General features: G+C 45.4%; 1 protein-coding gene across 1 annotated transcript in view; it reads right to left on the bottom strand.

Moving 5' to 3' along the window:
- The window catches only part of SPATS1 (spermatogenesis associated serine rich 1), a 32,600-nt gene extending 9,979 nt beyond the window's left edge, over positions 1–22,621 (bottom strand). Inside the window, 8 exon segments of the mRNA XM_047103030.1 lie at positions 3,348–3,509; positions 5,841–5,965; positions 8,555–8,690; positions 9,242–9,248; positions 16,147–16,340; positions 16,619–16,862; positions 20,184–20,254; positions 22,606–22,621. Of these exon segments, the coding sequence (XP_046958986.1) occupies positions 3,348–3,509; positions 5,841–5,965; positions 8,555–8,690; positions 9,242–9,248; positions 16,147–16,340; positions 16,619–16,862; positions 20,184–20,254; positions 22,606–22,621 (955 nt within the window).
- Between the last annotated feature and the right edge of the window lie 1,907 nt (positions 22,622–24,528).

Below are 24,528 nucleotides of genomic sequence, written 5' to 3' on the forward strand. Positions count from 1 at the left end.
ACATTGGGCTCTCTGCTGTCAGCACAGAGCCCATTTTGGGTCCTCTGTCTCCCTCTCTCTCTGCCCCTCCCCTGCTTGCTCTCTCTCTCTCTCTCTCTCTCTCTCTCTCTCTCCCTCTCAAAAATAAACAAACATTAAAAAAAACACAAGTGAGGGGCACCTGGGTGGCTCAGTCAGTTAGCCATCCAGCTTCGGCTCAGGTCATGATCTCACAGTTTGTGTGTTCAAGCCCCGAGTCAGGCTCTGTGTTGATAGCTCAGAGCCTAGAGCCTGCTTCCGATTCTGTGTCTCCCCTCTTTCTCTGCCCCCCCACCCCCGCTCATGCTGTCTCTCTCTCTCAAAAATAAATTAGAAATTTAAACAAAAACACAAGTGATTGTGATACTTTATTCTATATATTCAATAAATACTTCATAAATATACCTTTGCATGCATTCAGTATGTATAAAAACCATAAAAAGACAGAAGAAACAAATGAAGGAAGGATGGAAGGGAAATAATAATAAACAAAATTCAGGGGTGCCTGGGTGGCTCACCCAGTAGCTCACCGGACTTCAGCTCAGGTCATGATCTCACAAGGTCATGATCTCACAGTTCGTGGGTTTGAGCCCCATGTCGGGCTCTGTGCTGACAGCTCAGAGCCCGGAGCCCGCTTCAGATTCTGTGTCCCCCTCTCTCTTGACCCCTGCTCAGCTCACACTCTGTCTCTGTCTGTCTGTCTCTCTCTAAAATAAATAAACTTTAAAAAATAATAATAAACAAAATTCAGGATAATATTTGAGTTAGGAGGGAAGTGATGGATTAGGGTCAGGACTTGAGTCATCACGATAATACCATTTATTTTTGATAAATACTTGTCACTGGCCCAGTTCTAGTCAGTGAGACATGAGTGGAAGGAAGTCTCCTAAGGACCATATGGGAAAATTTTTCCCTCATTCTAAAAAGGGAAGGCAACAAGAGAGATTCCTCTTTTTCATGTTTTGAAATATAGACGTGATGCTTGGAACTGCAACAGTTCTCTTGTGACCATAAGATGACAAGTGTGAAGACAAAAATCCAACAGAACTAAGAATAGCAGCACATAAACACAAAATGAGCCTATTATCTTTGGGGCGCCTGGGCGGCTCAGTCCGTCAAGCATCCAACTCTTGATTTCGGCTCAGGCCATGATCTCACGGTTCGTGAGTTCAAGCCCTGCGTCGGACTCTGTGCTGACAATGCAGAGCCTGCTTGAGATTCTTTCTCTCCCTTTCTCTCTGCCCCTCCCCTGCTTGCTCTTTCGCTCTCTCTCAAAATAAATAAATATACTTAATAAAAAAAAAAGAGCTATATCTTTGGTGACATCACTGGGCAATCAGACAATATAGACCACCTAGATTCCAAAGCTTCTCATGAAGTATATAATAAATGTCTTATGATTTAAGCCTCTGACAGTTTGGCTTTTGTCTGACCGTGGCTGAGAGCGTTCCTAAGTACTATACAGCTAAACTTAGTCCCTTCTTGGTCTTTCTCTGCTCTTTCATGTTTAAACCAGTTAAATAAATCTTTCCTATTCTACCCTATGGCTGCAACTCAGTTGGGGGTGGGGAGCAAGCGTGTGCACAACAGGCTTATGTGATATCAAGGCTTTGGTATAAGCCTTTGGGTCCTGGATCACTGTCTGAACCACCCTGGTGTCTGACCCTCATCTTATCTCTGCTACTCTCTGTAGGTTGGTATCTATTTCCGTTGTCTGCTAAAATGTGTCATCTAGTCTGATCCTCAGGAAGTCAGCCCGCTCCACAATGCATCAGGTGAGACATAAAGTCGTTCTTATGACCCCTGGCTTGATGGTCCACAGAGCCTCACACGGTGGCCTCCTGCCGTTTTGGTCGTGAGAGCTATGGAGCTCTCCTGGCTTGCTCTCTTTCTTTCATTCTTTCTATGTGTCCCGACCTCCAGAGTCCTCACGGGGCACAAGAATGCAGCTATTACCCACGTCTCCTGGGTGGGTGAGACCCTGCATCTGGCTTTCTGCCCAGACATTGCCCACAGCTATCACTACACTGAGGTTCCCCAACCACAGTCTGAGGCAGAAGCCCCAGCTAGAGTCACATCTGATCACCGACTAGATTTTGGTCCCAGGAACTGAGCAGGATACAGGACTCCTCAAAACACCCACCTCAGCGACAACTCTCCCACCTCCTCTAGTATGGCTTCTTATATATTCTCTATCCAGACAAAAGCCTTGATCTTTAAAACTTTATCTCTGGGGGCACCTGGGGGGCTCAGTTGTTTAAGCGACTGACTTCCGCTCAGGTTCCCGAGTTCGAGCCCCGCATTGAGCTCTCTGCAGTCAGCACAGAGCCCGCTTCAGATACTCTGTCCCCCTCTCTCTGCCCCTTCCCAACTTCCCCACTCACATGTGCTCTCTCTCTCTCTCTCTCTGTCTCAAAAATAAATAAACACTTAAAACTATTTGCCTGTGCAATGAGTTTAAAAGTCCATTTTAGGGGCACCTGGGTGGCTCAGTCCTACTCTTGATTTCGGTTCAGGTTGTGAGATCGAGCCCTGTGTTCTCCGCGCCGAGCATGGAGCCTGTTTGAGACTCTCTCTCTCCCCCCCTTCTGCCCCTCTCTCCCCTGCTGGTGTGCTCTCTCTCTCTAAAGCAGAATAAACAAAAAAAGTCTATTTTAAACCTCAAAAATGAAAACTTTCTATTTCTTCCTCTTTGTATTCCTGCTACAGCAATCCTATTCATCCATGAAGCAAGGGCTGCCTCCTGTATGGTATTTCTATGGAAGAATGTGCTATAATGATCCATTGGAACTCAGCAACACTAGGATCTTTCCATAAATCTATTATGGGTAGGTTGGGACAGAGAACTCACCAAGTAACAAACTATATGAGTATATACACACACTCATCTCAAATTACCTTTAATAAGGTATGAAATAACAGAATGCACTTCAGGCTAAGGTTTATGGGCTATTTTCCTTTTGAAGAATATAATGTGTAATTTAAATACATATCATGGGCAGCATCTAATTGAAACAAATTATTTTCTTCCGACTTGAATGAAGGTTTCTATTAATAAGTATCTGAGAGAACTTGTCTGATGACTTAAATGTCACATTAGCATTTTATGAAATGCAGAGAAAAACAAAAATGTGGATCAGCATATGTTGTCAGTTCTTTGCCAAAAAGAATTGCCAAACATCCCCTTCACTTTCCTATCTTCCTGGCCGCCCTACAGTAACATGGTGACCCCCGAGGGCTGACACCAGCCATGGAATGTTGGCCTGGCAGAACCACAACTCAAGTATTTTCAGACATCGCACAGTCAAGGTCCAGGAGGAAAACATTACCATACTTCTTCCTTCCAAAGCACTTGTCCACCATTCTCTCTGATAGAGACCTCCTGTTGCCGAGGAAGACCCCGTTAAAGAAGCACTGCTTTCCAACATGGTAGGTGTGGATATTGCTGCTAAACCTCGGGTAAAATGTCCATTCAGGACGGTGCCCATCCTCTGCAAGACATCAGAAATCCTTCCATCAGCTCCGCTGCCAGCCTCATAATGCAATTAAATGACAGAAAGTTGTCCCAGGCATTCTCTGACTGTCTTTATCAACATGTTTAATTCCTTGGGTCTACATCAAGGGCAGTGTTAACCTCTGGGGGACTCAGCACGAGAGGAAGGGAACGGGCACCTGGGTGGCTCAGTCGACTAAGTGTCAGGCTTCAGTCAGGTCATGATCTCACGGTTCATGAGTTCAAGCCCCACAATGGGCTCTGCTTGCAGTGCAGAACCCGCTTCGGATCCTCTGCCCCTCCCCTGCTCGTGCTTGCTCTCTCTCTCTCTCAAAAATAAACATTAAAAAAAAAAAAAAAGATAGGTATCTAAGAGGCCTCTTTTTTTTTTTCCTTTTTACCCTCTCCTCCAAAAATAAAGCCATCTTTATGGTTGGAAGCGATGTCTGGAATGGGAAGCTAAGAGACAGTTGTACAAGCACCTATGATCCAGCCTTCACTCTGATGAGTGGGTAGGAAGAACAGAATGCCCATCAACCAGGGAAGGGCTGGGCCAACCACGGCAACTTAGTGGATGGACCACAGTGTTGGCAGCAATGATGGGACACGCGTGCACTAGAGTGACTCTGGGAAATGTAGACATGCAACTCTGGCAAATGAGAAAGGCCATCGCGAGACCTCAGGCAAGTCACCGGACCTCTCAGGGCTTTGTTTCCTCGCTCAATTCTTTTCCTACAAAATGGCTAAAGTGATTTTAAACAACGAAAGATCCTCTAACAGCTCTAGGGTTGTTTGAGAAACACTTGGGCTCTGTGGTGGCCAAGAAAGAACACAGGCTCTGGGGGCAGGTGAGCCTGGAGTCTAATCCCATCACTGTACTTCCTAGCCAGGTGGTCTTGTACGAGTGACTAAATCTCTCTGCGCCTCAGTTGCCTGGGGTGTTAAATGGGTAGGCCTATATTAGCCACCTAGATTTATGTGTATTGACACAGAAAGAGGTCCATGATCTATTTGTTCTGAGTGAAAATAGTTTGTATACTATTTTCCACTAGTGAAAACATGGTTGTATACTCCAACCCATGTAGAGATAAGTACATACATACCAGCACATACACGCTTCAAAATTCCTCACGGCTACAGGGCCCATGGGGGATACATTGGAGAACACTGGGGAAGGGGTTTCTATACTCTACCTTATATACTCCTTTATTATTTTAATACTTTGCTATGATACTTTTATGGTTTTTATATAAAGCCATGTCAGTTTGGGAAAACATATCATGACAGCTCCCCAGCAGAGCTGCTGCGAGAATTAGAAAACCTGTCTGGGAATGCAAGCTGGTGCAGCCACTCTGGAAAACAGTATGGAGGTTCCTCAAAAAACTAAAAATAGAACTACCATACGACCCAGCAATTGCACTACTAGGCATTTATCCACGGGATACAGGTGTGCTATTTTGAAGGGACACGTGCACCCCATGTTTATAGCAGCACTATCGACAAGAGCCAAAGTATGGAAAGAGCCCAAATGTCCATCGATGGATGAATGGACAAAGAAGATGTGGCATATATATACAATGGAGCATTACTCGGCAATCAAAAAGAATGAAATCTTGCCATTTGCAACTACGTGGATGGAACTGGAGGATATGATGCTAAGTGAAATTAATCAGAGAAAGACAAATATCATATGACTTCACTCATATGAGGATTTTAAAATTTTTTTTTTTTCAACATTTATTTATTTTTGGGACAGAGAGAGACAGAGCATGAACGGGGGAGGGGCAGAGAGAGAGGGAGACACAGAATCGGAAACAGGCTCCAGGCTCTGAGCCATCAGCCCAGAGCCCGACGCGGGGCTCGAACTCACGGACTGCAAGATCGTGACCTGGCTGAAGTCGGACGCTTAACCGACTGCGCCACCCAGGCGCCCCCATATGAGGATTTTAACAGACAAAACAGAGGAACATAAGGGAAGGGAAACGAAAATAATATAAAAACAGGGAGGGGAACAAAACAGAAGAGACTCATAAATATGGCAAACAAACTGAGGGTTGTGGGAGGGGAGATGGGCTAAATGGGTAAGGGGCACTAAGGAATCTACTCCTGAAATCATTGTTGCACTAGATGCTAACTAATTTGGATGTAAATGTTAAAAAATAAAATTAGAAAGAAAGAAAGAAAGAAAGAAAGAAAGAAAGAAAGAAAGAAAACGTGTCAAATGCCTGGCACTTCGTGAGTCTTCAGTGAACTGTGCCCAACAGTACAGCAGACTTCTGGAAAGCCCTGGGTATGGAGGCACGCAGAGGGGAGGCTAGGACGTACTCACTTGTCTGCAACTTAAGCAGGCTGAACTCCTTGGGATATTTATCCTTGGGGACTTCAGGGAATGAGGTTTCAGAGGACTGATCAGAATGTGCGGAGGAGGATTTCAGATCCAAATCTGTAGCAGAGCTGGAAAGGAGGCAGAAGGATTAGAATCTTCTATGTGTTTAAATTGGTAGTTAGAATCTGATTTTATATATCTTACGCTAGAATTATGCTCACGTGCGTCAACTAAGCCTACCCCCCCATAAACGTCCATAACATATCATTTACTTACTTACAATTTGAGGGGGCTGAAACAGAGCCCAAAGGTGCGTCCTTAAAAACAGTGTGGTGGTTCCTCAAAAAGTTAAATATAAATATATATATATAAATATATATATAACCCAGCAACTCCACTCCTAGGCACATACCCCAAAGAATGGAAAACAGGGACTTAGACACTTGTAAACGGATGTTCTTCGCAGTGTGACTCACGTTAGCCATGCAGTGGAAACCACCCAAATGTTCACTGACAGATGAATGGATGAGCAAAATGTAGCGCTGACATACAATGGAATATGATTCAGCCGTAGAACAGAGGAAAGTTCTGATACATGCTACGACACGAATGAAACTTGAAATATTGTGTTAAATGAACTAGGCCTAACACAAAAGGACAAGTATTATATGACTCTACTTCCACAAAATATCTAAACAGGTAAATTCAGAGAGACAGAAAGTAGATTAGGTTAGCGGATTAGGGTGGATTAGAGTACCGAGGTCTGGGAGAAATTATCGCCTAATGGGTACAGCATTTCTGTTTGGGCTGATGAAAATGTTTAAAAAATAGCAGTGACGGCTGCACAACACGGAAAGGTAATTAATGCCAATGGGTAAAAGTGGATAAAATGGCAAATGTTATGTTAATATATATTTCACCCTAATTTTTTTAAAAAAAGGAATGATGTGGGGCGCCTGGGTGGCTCAGTCGGTTGAGCATCCGACTTCGGCTCAGGTCGTGATCTCACGGTCTGTGAGTTCGAGCCCCGCGTCGGGCTCTGTGCTGACAGCTCAGAGCCTGGAGCCTGTTTCAGATTCTGTGTCTCCCTCTCTCTCTGACCCTCCCCCGTTCATGCTCTGTCTCTCCCTGTCTCAAAAATAAATAAACGTTAAAAAAAATTTTTTTTTTTAAAAAAAAGGAATGATGTGCTGATACATGTTGAAACCTAGATGAAACTTAAAAATACGATGCTAGGGGCTCCTGGGTGGCTCAGTCTATTGAGTGACCAACTTTGGCTCAGGTCGTGATCTCACGGTTTGTGGGTTTGAACCTCGTGTTGGGCTCTGTGCTGACAGCTCAGAGCCTGTGCTTCGGATTCTGTGTCTCCCTCTCTCTCTGCCCCTCCTCTGCTTGTGCTCTGTCTCTCAAAAATAAATAAACATTTAAAAAAATTTTTTTTATGATTCTAAATGAAAGGAGCCAGACACCGAAGACCACTTATTCCTTTTATATAAAATGTCCAGAGATAAAAAGTAGATTAGTGGCTGTCTAGGGCTGGGGGGAGGAGGGGGGGAGGGGCAGGTAGAGTAGGGGCCACGGTGGGGGTGACTGCTCAAGAGGATGGGCTTCTTTTTGAGGTGATGAAAATGTTCTAAAATTGATTGTGGTAATGGTTGCACAGCTCTGCTGACTACACTAAAAACCACTGAACTGCACACTTTGAAAGGATGAATTACACAGTATGTGAATTACGTTTCCACAAAAACTGCTACCAAAAGATATGCACGTTCAATAAAACCATTAAATGGAAATTAAAAATCAACAAAGATAAAGGGAAGGGGAAGAAGTAACCAAAAAACAAACCTAAGCTGAAATGGTTGTAATAACAGAGCATCGTGTTTCGCGAAGTTCCTGGCCATTAAAAACAAAAAACCAAAACCAAAACCTACAACAAACTATTTTCAGCGGTAAAAGCAATCACTTCTTGTTTAAGTAGCTTTACAGTTGACAGATGGCTTTGGTCTTCAGGTATAGTTATCAGTTATCAAATCATGGGATGTTTTTTCACAACATTACATCGCTCTCCCGGTTGAAGGGCTTCAAAGCAAAGGACGCTGGTCTTCTTTGCTCCCTTCTAATAATCCTGCGATGTAGGCAGGACCCATATAATCATTTTCATTTGAAAAGGAAATAGGGGGCACCTGAGTGGCTCAGTCCACTGAGTGGCTGACTCTTGATTTCGGCTCAGGTCACGATCCCAGGTTATGGGATCGAGCCCTGCATCGGGCTTTGTACCAGGCACGAAGCCTGCTTAGGATTCTGTCTCTCCCTCTGCCCCTCTCCCCACTCGCTCTCTAAAATGAAATTTTAAAACATTAAAAACAAAAACAGCTTAGTTTCGCTTGCTTTTACATTTGATAATGACAACCATGCATATAACATTTATTGTGTGCCAGAGAGTCTTGTGATCACTTTCCATGCATTACCTCCTTTAATCCTCAAAACCATCCTATGAAGTATTATCTCCGTTTTGCAGATAAAAAACTGAGTCCCAGGGAGGTAAAGTGATTTTCCCAAGTTCACACAGATGACGTTGGCAGACCTGGGGTTTAAACCTAGACAGTCTGGCTCCAGAATCTATGCTCTTGCCAAACATGTCATTCTACCTCTTAGACTGTTGGCTTCCCAGTCAGAATTTACGCCAACAGTATGGACTGTACTGGCCTCTTACTTACTCTAGGTGAACGGACACTTTGCCGGGAACTGCAGGCTCACTCACACTAGGACATGTTGCAGCAGAAGATGAGGGGCTGACCTTTCTTCCAGAGGATGTTGTGCCAGCAAAGCATCCCTTAGATTCCAGAAAATCACCTGCAACACATCACCATTGGAGTTCGTTAATGAAACGAAATATCTACCCCTCCATCGTGTCCCCTGGATTACAAAAATTATTTTAAAAAAGAAAACAAAAAAACTAACGTTTAGGGGCACCTGGGTGGCTTGGTTGAGCATCCGACTTTGGCTCAGGTCATGATATCACGGTTGGTGAGTTTGAACCCCACGTTGGGCTCTCTGCTGTCAGCACAGAGCCAGCTTCAGATCCTATGTCCCCCTCTGTCTCTGCCCCTCTCCCACTCTCTCTTTCTCTCTCTCTCTCTCTCAAAAATAAATAAACATTTTTTAAAAATAATGTTTATTGAGCATTTATTGTGTATTGGGGATGGTGTTAACATCTTACACACATTATCCCACTTAATTCCCATAATACCCCACAGACATAAGCATTGCTTATCTTTCCGTTTTACTGATGAGGAGACCAAAGCACAGATGGTTAAGCAACTTGCCTAAGATCACACAGACAGCAAACATCTAGATCTAGATTTGATCACGGTTCTTGTGATACCAAAGTCAAAAATCCTAACCACAATGCTACACTACTTGTCCCTCCGGAGTTTGTCTACTTTGAATTAAGTGGTAGAGATAACCTCTGAATCAAGTTATATTGAGCATCTCAATACAATTTTCCAAAGGATTGATTCATAGAAAGACTGATGAATAATCCAAAGAACTGCCATCAGAAACTTCCATGAGGGGCGCCTGGGTAGCTAAGTCGGTTAAGCGTATGACTTCGGCTCAGGTCATGATCTCACGGGTTCATGAGGTTGGGCTCTGTGCTGACAGCTCAGAGCCTGGAGCCTGCTTCGGATTCTGTGTCTTCCTCTCTCTCTGCCCCTCCCCTGCTCATGCTCTGTCTCTCTCTGTCTCAAAAATAAATAAAAACATTAAAAAAAAAAGTCAGATGAATGGATATTGCATTTCTTTATGCATAACTTTAGCCCAATAGACACAACGTTACCTCCGGTGATTAGAAAATTACAAAAAGGGGCGCCTGGGTGGTTTAGTCGGTTAAGCATCCGACTCTTGATTTTGGCTCAGGTCATGACCTCACGGTTCGTTGAGCCCTGCATCACGCTCTGTGCTGTCAGTGTGGAACTTGCTTGGGATTCTCTTTCTTCCTCTCTCTCAAAATAAATAAATAAACTTTTAAAAAATTAAAATAAGAGTCAGACTTCTGTGACTCTTGAGTACATTCCCCTCCCCTCCCAGTATCCCCATTCTCAGGTTGTTCAGGGTATGGCATAAAGACTGCCTGCGTCAGAATAACCTGGGAGGCCTGTTAAAAATACAGATTCTCGGGGCACCTGGGTGGCTCAGTCGGTTAGGCGTCCGACTTCAGCTCAGGTCATGATCTCACGGTTCGTGTTTCGAGCCTCAAGTTGGGTTCTGTGCTGACAGCTCAGAACCTGCAGCCTGCTTCGGATTCTGGGTCTCCCTCTCTCTGCCCCTCCCCCTCCAAAATAAATAAAACATTAAAAAAAAATACAAATTCTCATATCCCATCACAAATCTCTCTAAGTGAGGCCTGGGAACCCACATTTTTAATTTGCTCGGTCATGAGAATCATCTTGGGGCACTTCTCCAAAACTCAGATCCCGGAGCTCCAACTCAGACCTACAGGGCCAGACCCGGGTGTCAGAATGTTAAAGAAGCACCTCAGGTGATTCTCAGAGCCCGCCAAGTGTGGGAGGAGCCATTCTGGAATATGCCACAGCACCTAGAACAGCCCTAGGTACAGAAAGGGTCAACTGGTTGCCTGAGGTGTGAGTAGCAGAGATGGACTGGAGCCCAGAGGAGGGGAGCTGTGAAGAGGAGAGCACAGGGTCCCGGTAGCCAAAGGCGTAACCACCCACCTACAAACCACAAAAGTAGCGTCAACCAATGTAACATAGACCACACTCTCTGACCACAATGCAATACAATTTTAGGGATCGATAATAAAAAGACAGCCAAAAACATCCATGAGCTTGGAAACTCAAACCACACTTCTAAATATTTCACATAAAAGAAGAAATCGTGAGGGGAATCACGAGGTGCTTAACGGTCAATGACATACGTACTATAAATCAAACTTGTGGGACTCAAATAAAGCGGTAAGTAGAAACTAGAGCCCGAAATGCACCTACTGTATTCCACCAAATATGAGACATCAGCAACTGTAATAACATTATTATTTTATGTACCACAAAGAACAAAGGTTGCCAATTAAAGTAGGAGAGAATGCTCTACCACTTAGAATGTTTACTATATATTTATTGAAGCATTCTTTCAGACTTACTTAGATGTATATTTTAAATACATATCATTCATGTGCATATTTAAAGAAGGAAAATATAAGCAAAATAAATTGGTTAAGACCTTTTTTTTTTTTAATGTTAATATGTTTTTGCGAGAGAGACAGAGCGTGAGCAGGGGAGCGGCCGAGAGAGAGGGAGACAGAGAATCAGATGCAGTCTCCAGGCTCTGAGCTGTCAGCACAGAGCCCGACGTGGGGCTTGAACTCACAAACCACGAGATCATGACCTGAGCCGAAAAAGAGTTGGACACTTAAACGACTGAGCCACCCAGGTGCCTGGCCTTCTTTTTTTTTTTTTTTTAAGTTTATTTATTTTGAGAGAGAGAGAGAGAGCGCGCACACGCGCACGCAGGGGAGGGGCAGAGAGAGAGAGGGAGAGAGAGAATCCCAAGGAGGCTCCACACTGTCAGTGCAGAGCCCAACGCAGGGCTCAATCCCACAAACCGTGAGATCACGACCTGAGCCGAAACCAAGGGTCAGACAGTCAACCGAGGGGCCCCTGGTTAAGGCCTTCTTAAATCTTACATTCAAAAGCCTGATTACTGAATCACTTTTCAACTCAATCACTGATGTCCACATTTTCCACCCAAATTGACCTCAGTGCAACAAGAACATGGGTGATGCAGCACGTCTTAAATAAGCGTTCCTCGATTGCCTCTGGAATTTTCTTCCAAGACACAGACACACCCTCTATATTATTCAGGGCTCATTCAGCAAAGCTTATAAAAACTACTTCACACCTGCTGCTGGGCCCACAGCTCTGGTAAGACCAATCCAACCTCAGAGATGTTCACACGCTGAAAAATGTCCATCTTAGAACTGACAGGTGGTTAAAAAACAAAGATTCCAAAATTAATGAGCTAACTTGCAATGCAAAAAAATAAGGAAAAAAGAATAAACCTCCCAACGTGGTTTAAAAAAAAGGATATTATAAAAATAAAAGCAGAAATGAATGAAATAGAGAAGATTATCAGAACTTTGGTATGGCTTCGTGGAAAGTACCAATAATATAGGTAAGTGAAGTTCAAGAAAAAACAATTTTTAACACAAGTAAACAGTATTAGCAATGAAATACCATAATCATAAATGGAACAGAAATAACTTTACACAAAAAGAAATTGAGGGTCAGAAATGTCCAGTAACCTATTCAAGGTGACAGAGCTATAGAGTATAATTTATAAAATATAGTTTAATGTCACATAATCAAGATGGTACTGACACTGACTCTAACAGATTAATCAAGAGAACAAAATAGAAAATGTAGATAGAATAAAACTTTATATAATCATGGCATTTCATGTTGTGGGGAAAGAATAGATTATTCAAAAATATTGCTGAAACAACTAATCATTTGGAATGAAAATAAAATTAGTTAATCCCCAAATAAATCCAGATGAATGATAGATTTGAATATCAGATTTAAAATAAAAGATGTACCTGAAAAAAATGATAATTTAATGTTTACATAATCTTAGACTGGGGAAGTTATTTCTAAGAAAGATATCAAATACAGGCAAAATAAAGGAAAAGATACGCGAGTTGAAAACATATCCATTTAAAAGTTCCACAGAAAACTATAAACTGGGGGAAAGTTTATAGCATACAACAAGAAAAAGAGTTAGTAGTCATGCCAAATTGTGAGTTTTCATAAATTTATAAAATGAAAATAAATACCCAAGGAAAAAATGGGCAAAAAACATGATTAGGTAATGAATTAAACACACACAGGGGCACCTGGGTGGCTCAGTTGGTTGAGCGTCCGACTTCGGTTCAGGTCAAGATCTTGCGGTTTGTGGGTTCAAGCCCTGCATCGGGCTCTGTGCTGACAGCTCAGAGCCTGGAGCCTGCTTTGGATTCCGTCTCCTTCTCTCTCTGTCCCTTCCCCCTTTGCCTCTCAAAAATAAATGAATATTAAAAAAAATTTTAAACACACACACACACACACACACACACACACACACAAATAGCCAATATACATTTGGGGGGGAAAAATCCATCCTTCCTAATAATCAAAGAGCTGAATTTAAGCCACAACACCAGGGGCGCCTGGGTGGCTCAGTTGGTTAAGCATCCAACTTCAGCTCAGGTCATGATCTCACCATTTCTGAGTTCGAGCCCCACGTAGGGCTCTGCGCTGACAGCTCAGAGCCTGGAGCCTGCTTCAGATCTGTGTCTCTGTCTCTCTCTCTCTCTCTCTGCCCCTCCCCTGCTTGCACTCTATCTCTCTCTCTCAAAAATAAACAAACATAAAAAACTAAAAAAAAAAAAAAAAAGACACGATACCAGTGTTTGCTAGGAGTCTGCAAAAACCTAAGATTGGCAGAGGTTAGAGGAATGGCTTTCTTGTACATTGCTGGTAGAAATGTCTCCATCTTACTAAAACGCACTTTGGCCATATGCATCCTCCATAGTCCGTGAGAAGTGCACTTTTGATCCGGTGCTTCTGTTTCCAGAAACATAGCTATGAAAAAAGTATGAAACTTATCTATAAGGAATCAGAAAGAATCCACATATGTAGAGAAGACAAAAGCAAGAGCAGATATATCTTCTAGGTTGATAATCATATGTAAGCTCTGAGTTATTACAGCATTTACTGATAATAATTTTTGCCCCTGGATTTTAACAGTGGTTGCCTTTTCATAGCATGTAAACATTCTAATTGTATGTTTGCCACTAGAGGACTTACAAGTTCACCAAAGCAAGAACTGGTTGCTATGGATGGCATTACAAAACAAACACTGTTGTTTTGGGGGTTTTTTTAGGGGCAAAATTTAAATATATTATATAACCCTGAGCAGCAAGCAGTGAAATCACATGTACAAATTTAGCATATTTCCTTGTTTGCTTAAGAAGCTTTGTGTTGGCAACTCTCTAGAAAGTGGCCTGTGGCTGCTTTGAAAGGGAAAGCTTATCTGACAGGCAAGCACAGGAAGAGCGGTCTCTCTTCTAAACAGGCAAAGGGCACATCCTCCAAATCCAGCTTACTACAGGATCTTCCCAGAAGTAACTCAGCCTCTACAGCCTGGAGACACTTAAACGTGGCCTCTGGCTGCCTCTCCACGTGTCCTCCAGTAGAAGAGGCTGGAATTGCAAGTCTGACCCCTTCTGTTCTGACACTGATGCTCGCCTTGTGTAAAGGTAACATCCAGTTACTTCAAGTAAGTCAATTACCTCTCCAGCCCAGCTCCCAACACCTGCCCCCCTTCCCTCTAGCTCACTAGGCTGAGATGATACAAAGAAGCTAAGGCACATGCTTCTTGAAAATGTCATCATTTAGCATGATAATTGTTATTCAAATTCAATGTCCAGGAAGCCATAAGATGGGAAATTCTAACAACTTGCCAAAACACAGTGATATAAGAAAAGATGATTCAACAGAAGGGACCGAGAGAAGGTTCTGGCGACTAGAAAGAAATTTAGGGGGAAATGGAGAGTTTAGAAGAAAGTCTGTTTCTTTGGTACCATCTGTGGAATCCACGCTAATTATTTCCATTTCTTTAGGCAGGAATAACACCTTACATAACCAAGGAACTTTCACATACTTGTCATCACAGCTGATTTACACAATAGCATGGTCTGGCAGGGAGAAAATGATACATGAAGCCAAGTTAGCTTAATGTGGTTACCTTTTAACCACTCAGTTTCTCACCCCTGCTTATCTGCTCCACAAACAGCCTAAGGGTCTAGGACTGTGGTTTTTAACCCTTCGGATCACAGACTCCCCTGGAAAGTAATGAAAACAACAGCCCCCCCCTTGCTGGAAAAATGCATATACACCCACAGTTTTGTATTCATGTTCAACTGGTTTGTGGAGCCCCTTCCTTCCCGAAACCCCTGGACTCCATGTGAAGCTGAGTTCAGATATGGTCTCCTGAACGGACACACCTATGTAGCAGGAAAGGAAGTCATGACTCTCTGGTTAATGTGGTCTGGGGATCTCAGACTCTGGTGCTCCTCCAGTACCCCTAACTCAGAAACATGAACCCCCTCTCCCCCACCTTTAAAACAGCAGCTCCGTCTGTTACCTGAGCTCAACATGGGAACTGCAGAAAAGCCTAGAGCTTAAAGTTAGAATCCCCAAACCTTTTTCTCTTGCTGACCTGGCCACATTGGGCACTCTGGGTTCCAACTCCTGCTCTTCTGGTCCCCGCTTACAGGTGCATATGGTAAGTCATACCTCCCCGCTCTCTGTGCACTTGTGAAGGAGAACGAGGAGACAGAAGACCTGTAATACAAAGGGCCGAGGACCAAGCTATGATCTGATGGGGCACAGACAGAACATTCTACAGCATTCCCTGTTTCCAGCATTCAGGCCACTCACCTATAAAGGCCAACCTAGGCATACACTCATTCCAAGGTTTTCTGGGAGACTGTGGCTGTTCTGCTTCAGGATTCTGTTCTCTAGAGGCAGTGTGCCCCCCAAACATCCTCCTCAGCCTTCAGAACCAATTAAGGAGCCACTATCCATTATTTTAATTTAAGCCTTTCCTTAAAATGTTCATACTTTTTGCCCGAGCTGCCCATCCAATAAATAGTGCCACAAATCTAGTAATATTTGAGCAAAGAAAAAATTGAAGGACACAGGTTTGGGGGGGCAGAAGACTGTGGTTAATCCTCAGATTTACCATTTATTGACCGTAGCACTGGGCAGGTCAAAACTCGGGCTCCCCCGACCCTTTATTTTTTTTATTTATTTATCTTGAGATTGAGAGAGAAAGAGTGAGTACACAAGTGGAGGAGGGGCAGAGAGTGAGGAGAGAATCCCAAGCAGGCCAAAGCCCCATGTGGGACTTGATCCCACTAATGGTGAGATCATAAACTGAGCCAAAATCAGGAGTCTGACGTTCAATGGACTGAGCCACCCAGGCGCCCCTGGCTCTCTTTACTCATTAGTAATATTCCTCTGGGCTGTTATGAGATCCAAGGACTTAATTTGTGAGAATCTCTGCTTTGAGCTGCTATCCGCTTCATCAGATCTTGGGTTAAAAGAGACATAAGCTACTTTTCAAAGACTACGTTTTATATGCCCGCAAACTGGCCTCCCCGTACACTTGAAGTGGTTTGAACTTCCCGGCTCTGGTATACTTGGATCTGGCGACCAAATCCACACCCAGCCCTTCTGATTTCTTCAACTCAACTGTATCTCTTCTCCATCGTGGTCATGCCAGGGTCTCCTTCCTCTTGAACCTTCTCCAGCTCTCTGCTGCAGGTCGCTCTGGAGATGGAGGGGAGAGAACAGTCCCGGGGACCTTTTCCAGGGTACGTGGACTCATCTATGCATGTGTTGATTTTAAGTACGAAAAGCAACCCGGAGACAAAGAAAAGACCTTTGTAAGAAAGGCATCAAAGAAAGCCAAGAGAAAGTCCACAAGCCATTTAAAGTCAAAGAGGGCAGGGGTGGCATCTTAATCAGAACTTCCCTCCCGCCCCCTCCTCGGGCTTTTCTCAGGTCGGGATGCCCCCGGGGTTCCCGTGGGTTCTCTCCGCCGCCCACACTCGCTGCCCCGCCCGCCCAAGGTGCTCCTTCCCTTTCCACCTCCGGGTCTTCCACCCCTTCCCCCAGCGGAAGCCTCCTCGGGCGAGGCTGCGAGATCAACGCACCCACTGGCAGCCGAACTGCCGGGCGCCGGGCGGGCGAGGAACCGGAGCGGAGGGCCGGAGGGCCGCGGGGCCACCTGCTTCTCCCGCGGAGCCGCGTCCGGGGGTTGCCTGGACACCGGCCGCAGCCGCGCGCGCCGCCGCGCTGCGTCCCGCCAGGCGCGCTCCCGGTCCTCCTGCCTCCGCGTCCCGGGCGCTCCCGCCCTCCTCAGGCGCCGGGGTCCCCCGAAGGGCAGGGCTACTCGCCCCGGCTAGTGGGGGCGGCGCCATCAAGGGCCGCCGGAAAAGCTGCTCAGTGTTTCTGGATTTTTTTTTTTTTTTAATTTTCTTAAGAGTTGTGGGTTTTCTCCAGGCAGATGTCATTATTGGAACCGTAGCCTCTGGTGGCAGTGAAGGATGGGCCGTCCGCAAAGCCTGCAGATGCCTGTTCATAATTGGCACTGATTAGGCAGGATCACCTACCACTTTTCTGGGCCAGGCGCCCTGCTGGATGTTATCTTCCCTAAGCAGCTGCATTTTTCAAAATAGAAAGCCGAATTTGAGCAAGGACTTGCTCAAGGTCACCCAAAAAACTAGGATTCATTTCCAAGTTTCCTCACTCCAAATCGACCACTCGTTCCATCATACCAACTCGAATGGATCTCTAATTCTTTCCAGCATCTAACTAATCTTGCATGGAAAATTTTTCTCCAAGTCTGGCTTACGTCCCTCAATTCAAATTCAGACCTAGTTTCTCCCTTGGTGAAGTGGAGGGAAAAATTAGACCATGTTTTTATTTTTGATAACAGTTTTTTTCCGATTAGAAAAGAAGTCATTGTAGAAATCTTGGAAAACATAGAAAAGTAGTGTTGATACCCAGGATCCCACAATCCTAAGTCACTTCTTCTGCATATCGATTGCTAGATAGCAAACCATCCCCAAACTCTGTGGCTTTAAACAACCATCATCACGATTGTTAAACCCTGATTCTGGGGGTTGGCTAGGCTAACCCTTCATGTGTGGGGGTGTCTCATGCAGTTGCAGTCAGAAGGTAGCTGGAGCTTTCTCATTCATATGTCTGGTGACTTGTGCCGGCCATCAGCAGGGACCTCCGCTGGGGCTTTGGTGTACATTTCTAGCAGGTTCTATAGTGAGGTCATTGGGAGTGGCCTGGTCTTTAGCTCCCAATTTCCCACTCTGACGTGCAGGACCCCATTTTGTGTTCACTGACTGGGATCAGCTCTGAGAAGGGACAAACGACAGAAGGCAGGGTGGTGGTGTAAGAAGGTTACAGGCAGAGAGGGTCCCTGCTGGTTCTCCCTTGGCTCAGGTGCCTCCTGTGACCCTCCCCCCCCCCCCCCCGGCCCAGACCCTTGACAGCAGCTGGGGCAGCTCTAAGAATTAGGTGCTCAGCAATTCAGAAAAAACTAGACAGCAGACTGGGAATAGCATCAAATAAATTCTACCCCGTCCCCTTTGGCCAAGGCCAAACGAAAAATGCCTAAGAAATCTAATCCTAGAAAGATGGCATTATCTGATGGCTGAGCGGTGAGGAACATTGGTAAAAAGCCTCTTGTGTTTGGTAAGCCTCAGGAGTTGCAAGCTAAATTGGGGAGGAGGTCTTAAACACTACCTCTCCCCCCAACAGGATTGCAAACAGCCCATAGAGGGGAGCCTCTCCCAATGTCAAGAAAACGTCACCGCAAACCCTCATTGAACACGCTTATCCCGTAAGCACACAGCAGAGGGCAGTGTAAACCAGGCCATGGAAAATACAAAGCGCCGGAGAATCTTGACTGCTGCCTTCAGGCTGAGGCATTCCAGGGCCTCAGACAAAGAGGGCGCTGAGAGAATGGGGGCTGAGTGGATTAGTGACACACAGTCGCCTTCCAAAACCTTCAGTGGTAGGCAAGGGGGCCTGGCAAAGATGAGAGAGAGAGAGAGAGAGAGAAGGCGCATTAATTGCCTCAGAACCTGCTAACACTACCAGCACCCAAATCCTCAAAGAGCCTCACCATCAGTTCAGGTCAGGAAACAGCTCCAAGCACCTTCTATGTGTCAGGCACTGTGCCAGGGGCAGGGGGTTCAAAGGTGAGTAAAACCCAGCCCCTTCCCCAGGTGAGTGCCTATGATATGCCAATCCCTTTGCATTCATTATCTCATTTAATCCCTACGATAATGAAGTGCCATAAAAACCATCCCCATCTTACAGTTGAGGAAAGACAGACTCAAGGGGGTGAACTACTAGTCCAATTAGCCAGCCAGGCTATCGCCATTCCCATCGTAGGCTGCCAAACTGCCTGGGAGAGGTCTGGGGTGATGCTTGTCCCCAGAAGCACAAAAATCCCCTTGGCCTGGATATCAGAGTGAGATAACTAAATGAGTAAGATTTTAAAACATATATATAACATTTACAATGTATGAAACAGACGCACAGAATAAGGACACCGGCAAATGGAGTGCAAGTTCTGTTCTCTGTAGATTCAGAAGGAAGAAGGCTGGATTTGATGGGGCTGTTGGGGGAATTCCTTGAATACCAGGTTTGACCCAGCATGGAATGATCCCTGCAGATCCCTCTGTGGAAGAAGGAGGCAGAAGCAGTGCATCCTCATATCCTCCCTGGGCCCCTCCAGGTCAACTCCCCACCCTGCTCTGCTTCCAGAGGCTGATCTGTATGGAAAGAATTCCCCAGCTCCCTCAGGAGGCAATGGACCAAAGGAAAAAGAGGGACAGAGGGAGGGTGGGAGGGAGCTGTGCACCTCTGGGCAAGCTACTCATCCTTTGTGAGACTCAGTTTCCTCGTCTGTAAAGGGGGATAATAATAGTGCCCAGTCCAAAAGGTGATTGAGAGGATTCATGAATAAACACATGTAAAGCACTTAGCTTAGCACTTACCAAAGCCATGCACTTGGTAAGAAGCCAATAAGCGGGCACTTTTGTGAAGAGCCTTTCCTTCCGTGACTGATTTCTATAATGAAATACAAACTCAAATCCGATGCAAGAGGAACTGAACAGCATTTGGCCTGTTCTCTTGGGGAAGGAGAGAGGAGAGAAAACAATAGAAGCGATTTTCATTGTTGCAGGTTGTTGAAAAGTTAGAGGCCTTTGGGGAGAGAGGAAGGTCATCCCCCTTACTCTGCTCACCCTAAGCTCCATGAAGAGGGCTGCTAAATCCCCGTGTGTCCCTGCTCAGGTATTGAACAGGACCAAGGACAAAGAGCCTCCGGAAGGATAGACTGTTGGAAGCGAATGCCTTCTGGGGCAGATGGGCTCCTCTGCTCAAACTCTAAGAAACATGTAACACTGGCTGGGCAGGGAGCCCGCTGATCTGGGAAATTCTTCCCTGGAAAAGGAGCATACAAGACAGATCTAGAGCAATCATAGGCAGCAGATTAGGAAAAGAAATGCAAGTTCGTGTTTAGAGAACAGTCTAGCCAAAAATCCCCCCGCCGAAGTTGTGATAAAGGTCATCGGAACCTTTTTATAAACCAGAGGTGCGACAGAGGGGTCACCCAGCTCTCGGTGGAAGAGCCAACTAGAAAATGATGCTGCCCACAGCCCACGCTGGTGGTAAGATGGGGCATCCTACTGACCTCTGCCATCTGCTTCTTCAGGTCTATCTCCACCTTTTTCCCCCCTACAAGCTTAAGAAAAATAGATTTCCCTGAGAAAAAGAGAAACGGGAGAACAAAAGCCAGCGGATCGACTGATGTGGGCTGAAGAATAATAAATGGTGGGAGAACAGCCTTCTGCTCAGAGTATCGCCAGCGAGAGTTCCGGACTTGGTCAGGTGTCATGGACCATTGGGTGGGACTCCTGTCTTTATTCAACATCTAGGCTCAGAAAAACAAGACACGTCAATGCCTCACTGAACACTGGATATCAGTTCTTTTTACAAGATAGCATTGATATTAGTCTGTGGAGGGCCTCACTCTGCCCCAGGTACCGCGTCACTCTCTCTCACAGCTCAAGACAAGCCTTCAGGTAGGTCATTACTATTTCCATTATCTCTAAATGTCAGTCTGGAGAGATTAAATCGCCTCCCCAAGGTCACAAGACCTTACAGACCCCAGCTCACACCAGGCACTTGCGCTTTGGAGGGCCGGTTCCCTGCTTAAAGTTAGGGCGCATCCCAGCTAGTGGTGCTAATACTCCCTTCAGGGGAGTCCTCAGATCTCACATGCCCCGCCTTCCCATTATTGCAACCATGAGCCCAGATAGACCCTAAAATTGGAAGTCTAAACCTTCCTAGGAATCAAACTTCTACTCCCTGGAAACCTCTCAGACAACATTGAACGATGACACCAGAAAGGTCCAGGGCTCACCAAAGGCACAGAGGGACTGTGTGTGTGTGCGTGTGTGCGTGTGTGCACACGCTGCTCCTGCCCATCCCAACACCTAAGGGAGCTGCCGCCATAGTACTCCTTGCCTCTCATCTTCTCCTTATTCTTCTTGGGGGCCCCTTTTCCACTTGCTCTTTGTTCAGAGCCACCATCACTTCCTTCCTTCCTCCCTTATGCGCCCGTCAGCCATCTACTTCACTTACTCTTTTACTCCCTGCTTCTGCATTGTGGTCTTTGTATTAGTCATCTATTGCCATAATAATGCTCTGTAACAAACTTCCCCAAAATGTTGCAGCCTACGACCAGCATATATTTAATAACTCATGAGTTTAGAAGCCAACCAGGTCAATATACTTTAAGCTGCAGATCAGCCTGGCTCCAGGGTGTAGGTCAGGTTTGCTCCCCGAGATTTGTCTCATTCTCCTGGGTTCGGAAGCTCCGTCATGCATGTTCATCTCATGTCAAATGGCATGAGCACCAGAGGGCTGAATGAAATGGCACATTGTCACTTCCTCCCATATTCTGTGGGCCAAAGCAAGTTACACAGGAAAGCCTAAGATCTCTGAAGGGAGGACATAAACTCCATCCACACCGGTGGGGGAATAACACAAAGTCACATGGCACAGGGCGTGGCTGTGTACTCTTTTTTTAAGTTTATTTATATGTTTTGAGAGAGGGGGAGCAAGCGTGAGCAGGGGAGGAGGCAGAGAGAGAGGGAGACAAGATCCCAAGCACAGAGCCCGACTCGGGGTTCTGTCTCACAAACCGTAAGATCATGACCTGAGCCAAAATCAAGAGTTGGACACTTCACCAACTGAGCCACCCAGGTGTCCTAGTCCTTGTTACTTTAAAGTGGAAGGATGGGGCGCCTGGGTGGCTCAGTCGGGCTCAGGTCATGATCTCGCAGTCTGTGAGTTCAAGCCCCGCATACGGCTCTGTGCTAACAGCTCAGAGCCTCAAGCCTGTTTCAGATTCTGTGTCTCCCCCTCTCTCTCTGACCCTCCCCCATTCATACTCTGTCTCTGTCTCATAAATAAATAAATGTTAAAATTTTTTTTTAAATAAATAAATAAATAAATAAAGTGGAAGGAGGCTCAGTCATTTAAGCGTCTGGCTTCAGCTCAGGTCATGATCTCATAGTTCGTGAGTTCGAGCCCTGCATAAGGCTCTGTGCTGACAGCTCGGAGCCTGGAGCCTGTTTCAGATTCTGTGTCTCCCTCTCTCTCTGACCCTCCCCCATTCATACTCTGTCTCTCTCTGTCTCAAAAATAAATAAATGTTAAAAAAATTTTTTTTAATAAATAAATAAATAAAGTGGAAGGAGGCTCAGTCATTTAAGCATCCGGCTTCAGCTCAGGTCATGATCTCATAATCTGTGAGTTCGAGCCCTGTGTCGGGCTCTGTGCTGACAGCTCAGGGCCTGGAGCCTGCTTTGGATTCTGTGTCTCCCTCTCTCTCTCTCTCTCTGCCCCTCCCCCGCTTGTTCTGTGTCTCTTTCTCTCAAAAATAAATAAAAACATTAAACATTTTTTTTGGAAAAAAATACAGTGGAGAGAAACACCTTCTCTTCTGTCTTCTCCAACTCCTATGACAAAATCATGATCCACTTTTCTGACGCCTGGACTGCTCACTGGGTTTGCTCTATGGGGCTTTGAACAGAGTAAGGCCTCACCTGCAGGACTACCCATTTCCTCCAAACGAACCGTCCTCACGATTCTCATGCTTTGGAGTAAGGTATGGACACGTCCTCCCAACACACATCGATCTTTTTCAAATTTCTATTCTCCTTTTTCATTTTCCAGAAACACTCCAAACCGGATGTGCCTTCCTCTCGGATGAAACAGGCCTCTAAAAGTTCCAGATGTTCCTTGCTCAGCTACACAGGATTCAGATTTAGGAAAGGAATCAGGGCAGGAAAGAAACAGAACTGCCTACTCGACACATTTTTCTTCTAAGCAGAGACTCTTGAATACAAACCCTTCGTAGTTAGGAAGCGTTTCAGAGCAGAGGAAGAAGAGAAATTCAGAAATCAGAAATTCAGAAATCAAAATTCAGAAATGGCTTCGATTTATTCTAAGAGATGGCATTCAAACCACCACCACCGAGCACTTAACCGAATCCACTTAAGGAGGAAGGAATTCACTTATTACTGTGCTGGGCAAGAGAAGTTAACTGGGAAGCTGGCGTCTCCTGTAACTCACACTGGAGACCGTGGTCTGCCACTGAAACAGTAGCCACAGAGCAGTTTCTCCTGGTGATGACGGCAATGGGAGAAAAATCTACAAGAACAGTCTTCAGGGCATCCTGGCTGGTTGGGGACTGTCATCACACAGCTGGACATTAATAAATTCACACCAAGTAGAAAGAAATGAGAGGCACATTGTGTCTCATCTCAGAGTCTCGGCCAGTCCACTTTATATCAAAAACCCATGGCCTGGGCACTTGGGTGGCTCAGTTGGTTGAGCATCTGACTTTGGCTCAGGTCGTGATCTCTTGCGTTCAAGTCCCACATCGGGTTGTTTGGGATCTCTGTCCCCCTCTCTCTCTGCCCCTCCCCTGCTCTCTCTCTCTCTCTCTCTCTCTCTCAAAAATAAACGTTAAAAAAAAGAACTAAAAAAAACAGTCCATGGCCATGTAGGTGGTCCCCAGAGGAATCCAATGCATAGAGACTGAAAATAGAATGGTGGTTACCAGGAACTGGGGGGAGGAGAAAAGCGGAGTTGGTGTTCAGTGGGGACAGAGTTTCAGTGGAGAGTGACGGAAATGTCATGGACGGTTGCACACCACCGCAGCTATACTGACTGAATGCCGCTGAATCGTATGCCAAAAACAGTTGAAACGGTAAGTACATCGTATCTTTTTTACGGTAAAAATAAATTAAGAAAAAAATGTTTTAATGTTTTTGTTTATTTTCGAGAGAAAGAGACACAGAGCAAGCAGGAGAGGGGCAGAGACAGAGAGAGAGAGAGAGAGGGAGACACGGCATCCAAAGCAGGCTCCACGCCCTGAGCTGTCAGCACAAAGCCTGACGAGGGGCTCGAACTCGCGAACTGTGAGCGCCAAAGTCAGACGCTCAACCAACTGAGCCACCCAGGTGCCCCTACAATAAAAATGAATTTGGGGGGGGGGGCGCTCCTGGGTGGCTCAGTCGGTTAAGCGTCCGACGTCAGCTGGGGTCATGATTTCGCAGTCTGTGGGTTCGAGCCCTGCGTAGGGCTCTGTGCTGACGGCTCAGAGCCTGGAACCTGCTTCGGATTCTACGTCTCCCTCTATCTCTGCTCCTCCCGTGCTCGCCCTCTGTCTCTCTCGTTCTCAAAACTAAATAAACATTAAAAAAAATTTTTTTTAATGAATTTTTAAAGCCCATGACTATTGGAAAATCCATCCAGCCATCCACCTAAATGCGCTTTTTGGCCCCTATAGTTCAATGACAAGGTTTCTTTTTTGTAATTTTTTCTAACTTTTTTAATGTATTTATTTTTGAGAGAGACAAAAGGACAGAGAGAAAGGGAGACACAGAATCCGAAGCAAGCTCCAGGCTCCGAGCTATCAGCACAGAGCCCAACGTGGGGATCGAACCCACAAACCATGAGAT

Source organism: Lynx rufus, unplaced genomic scaffold, assembly GCF_022079265.1.
Source record: "Lynx rufus isolate CCGP_SWC_20201006 ecotype Redwood Valley unplaced genomic scaffold, mLynRuf1.p SCAF_6, whole genome shotgun sequence".
Taxonomy (NCBI): Eukaryota; Metazoa; Chordata; class Mammalia; order Carnivora; family Felidae; genus Lynx; species Lynx rufus.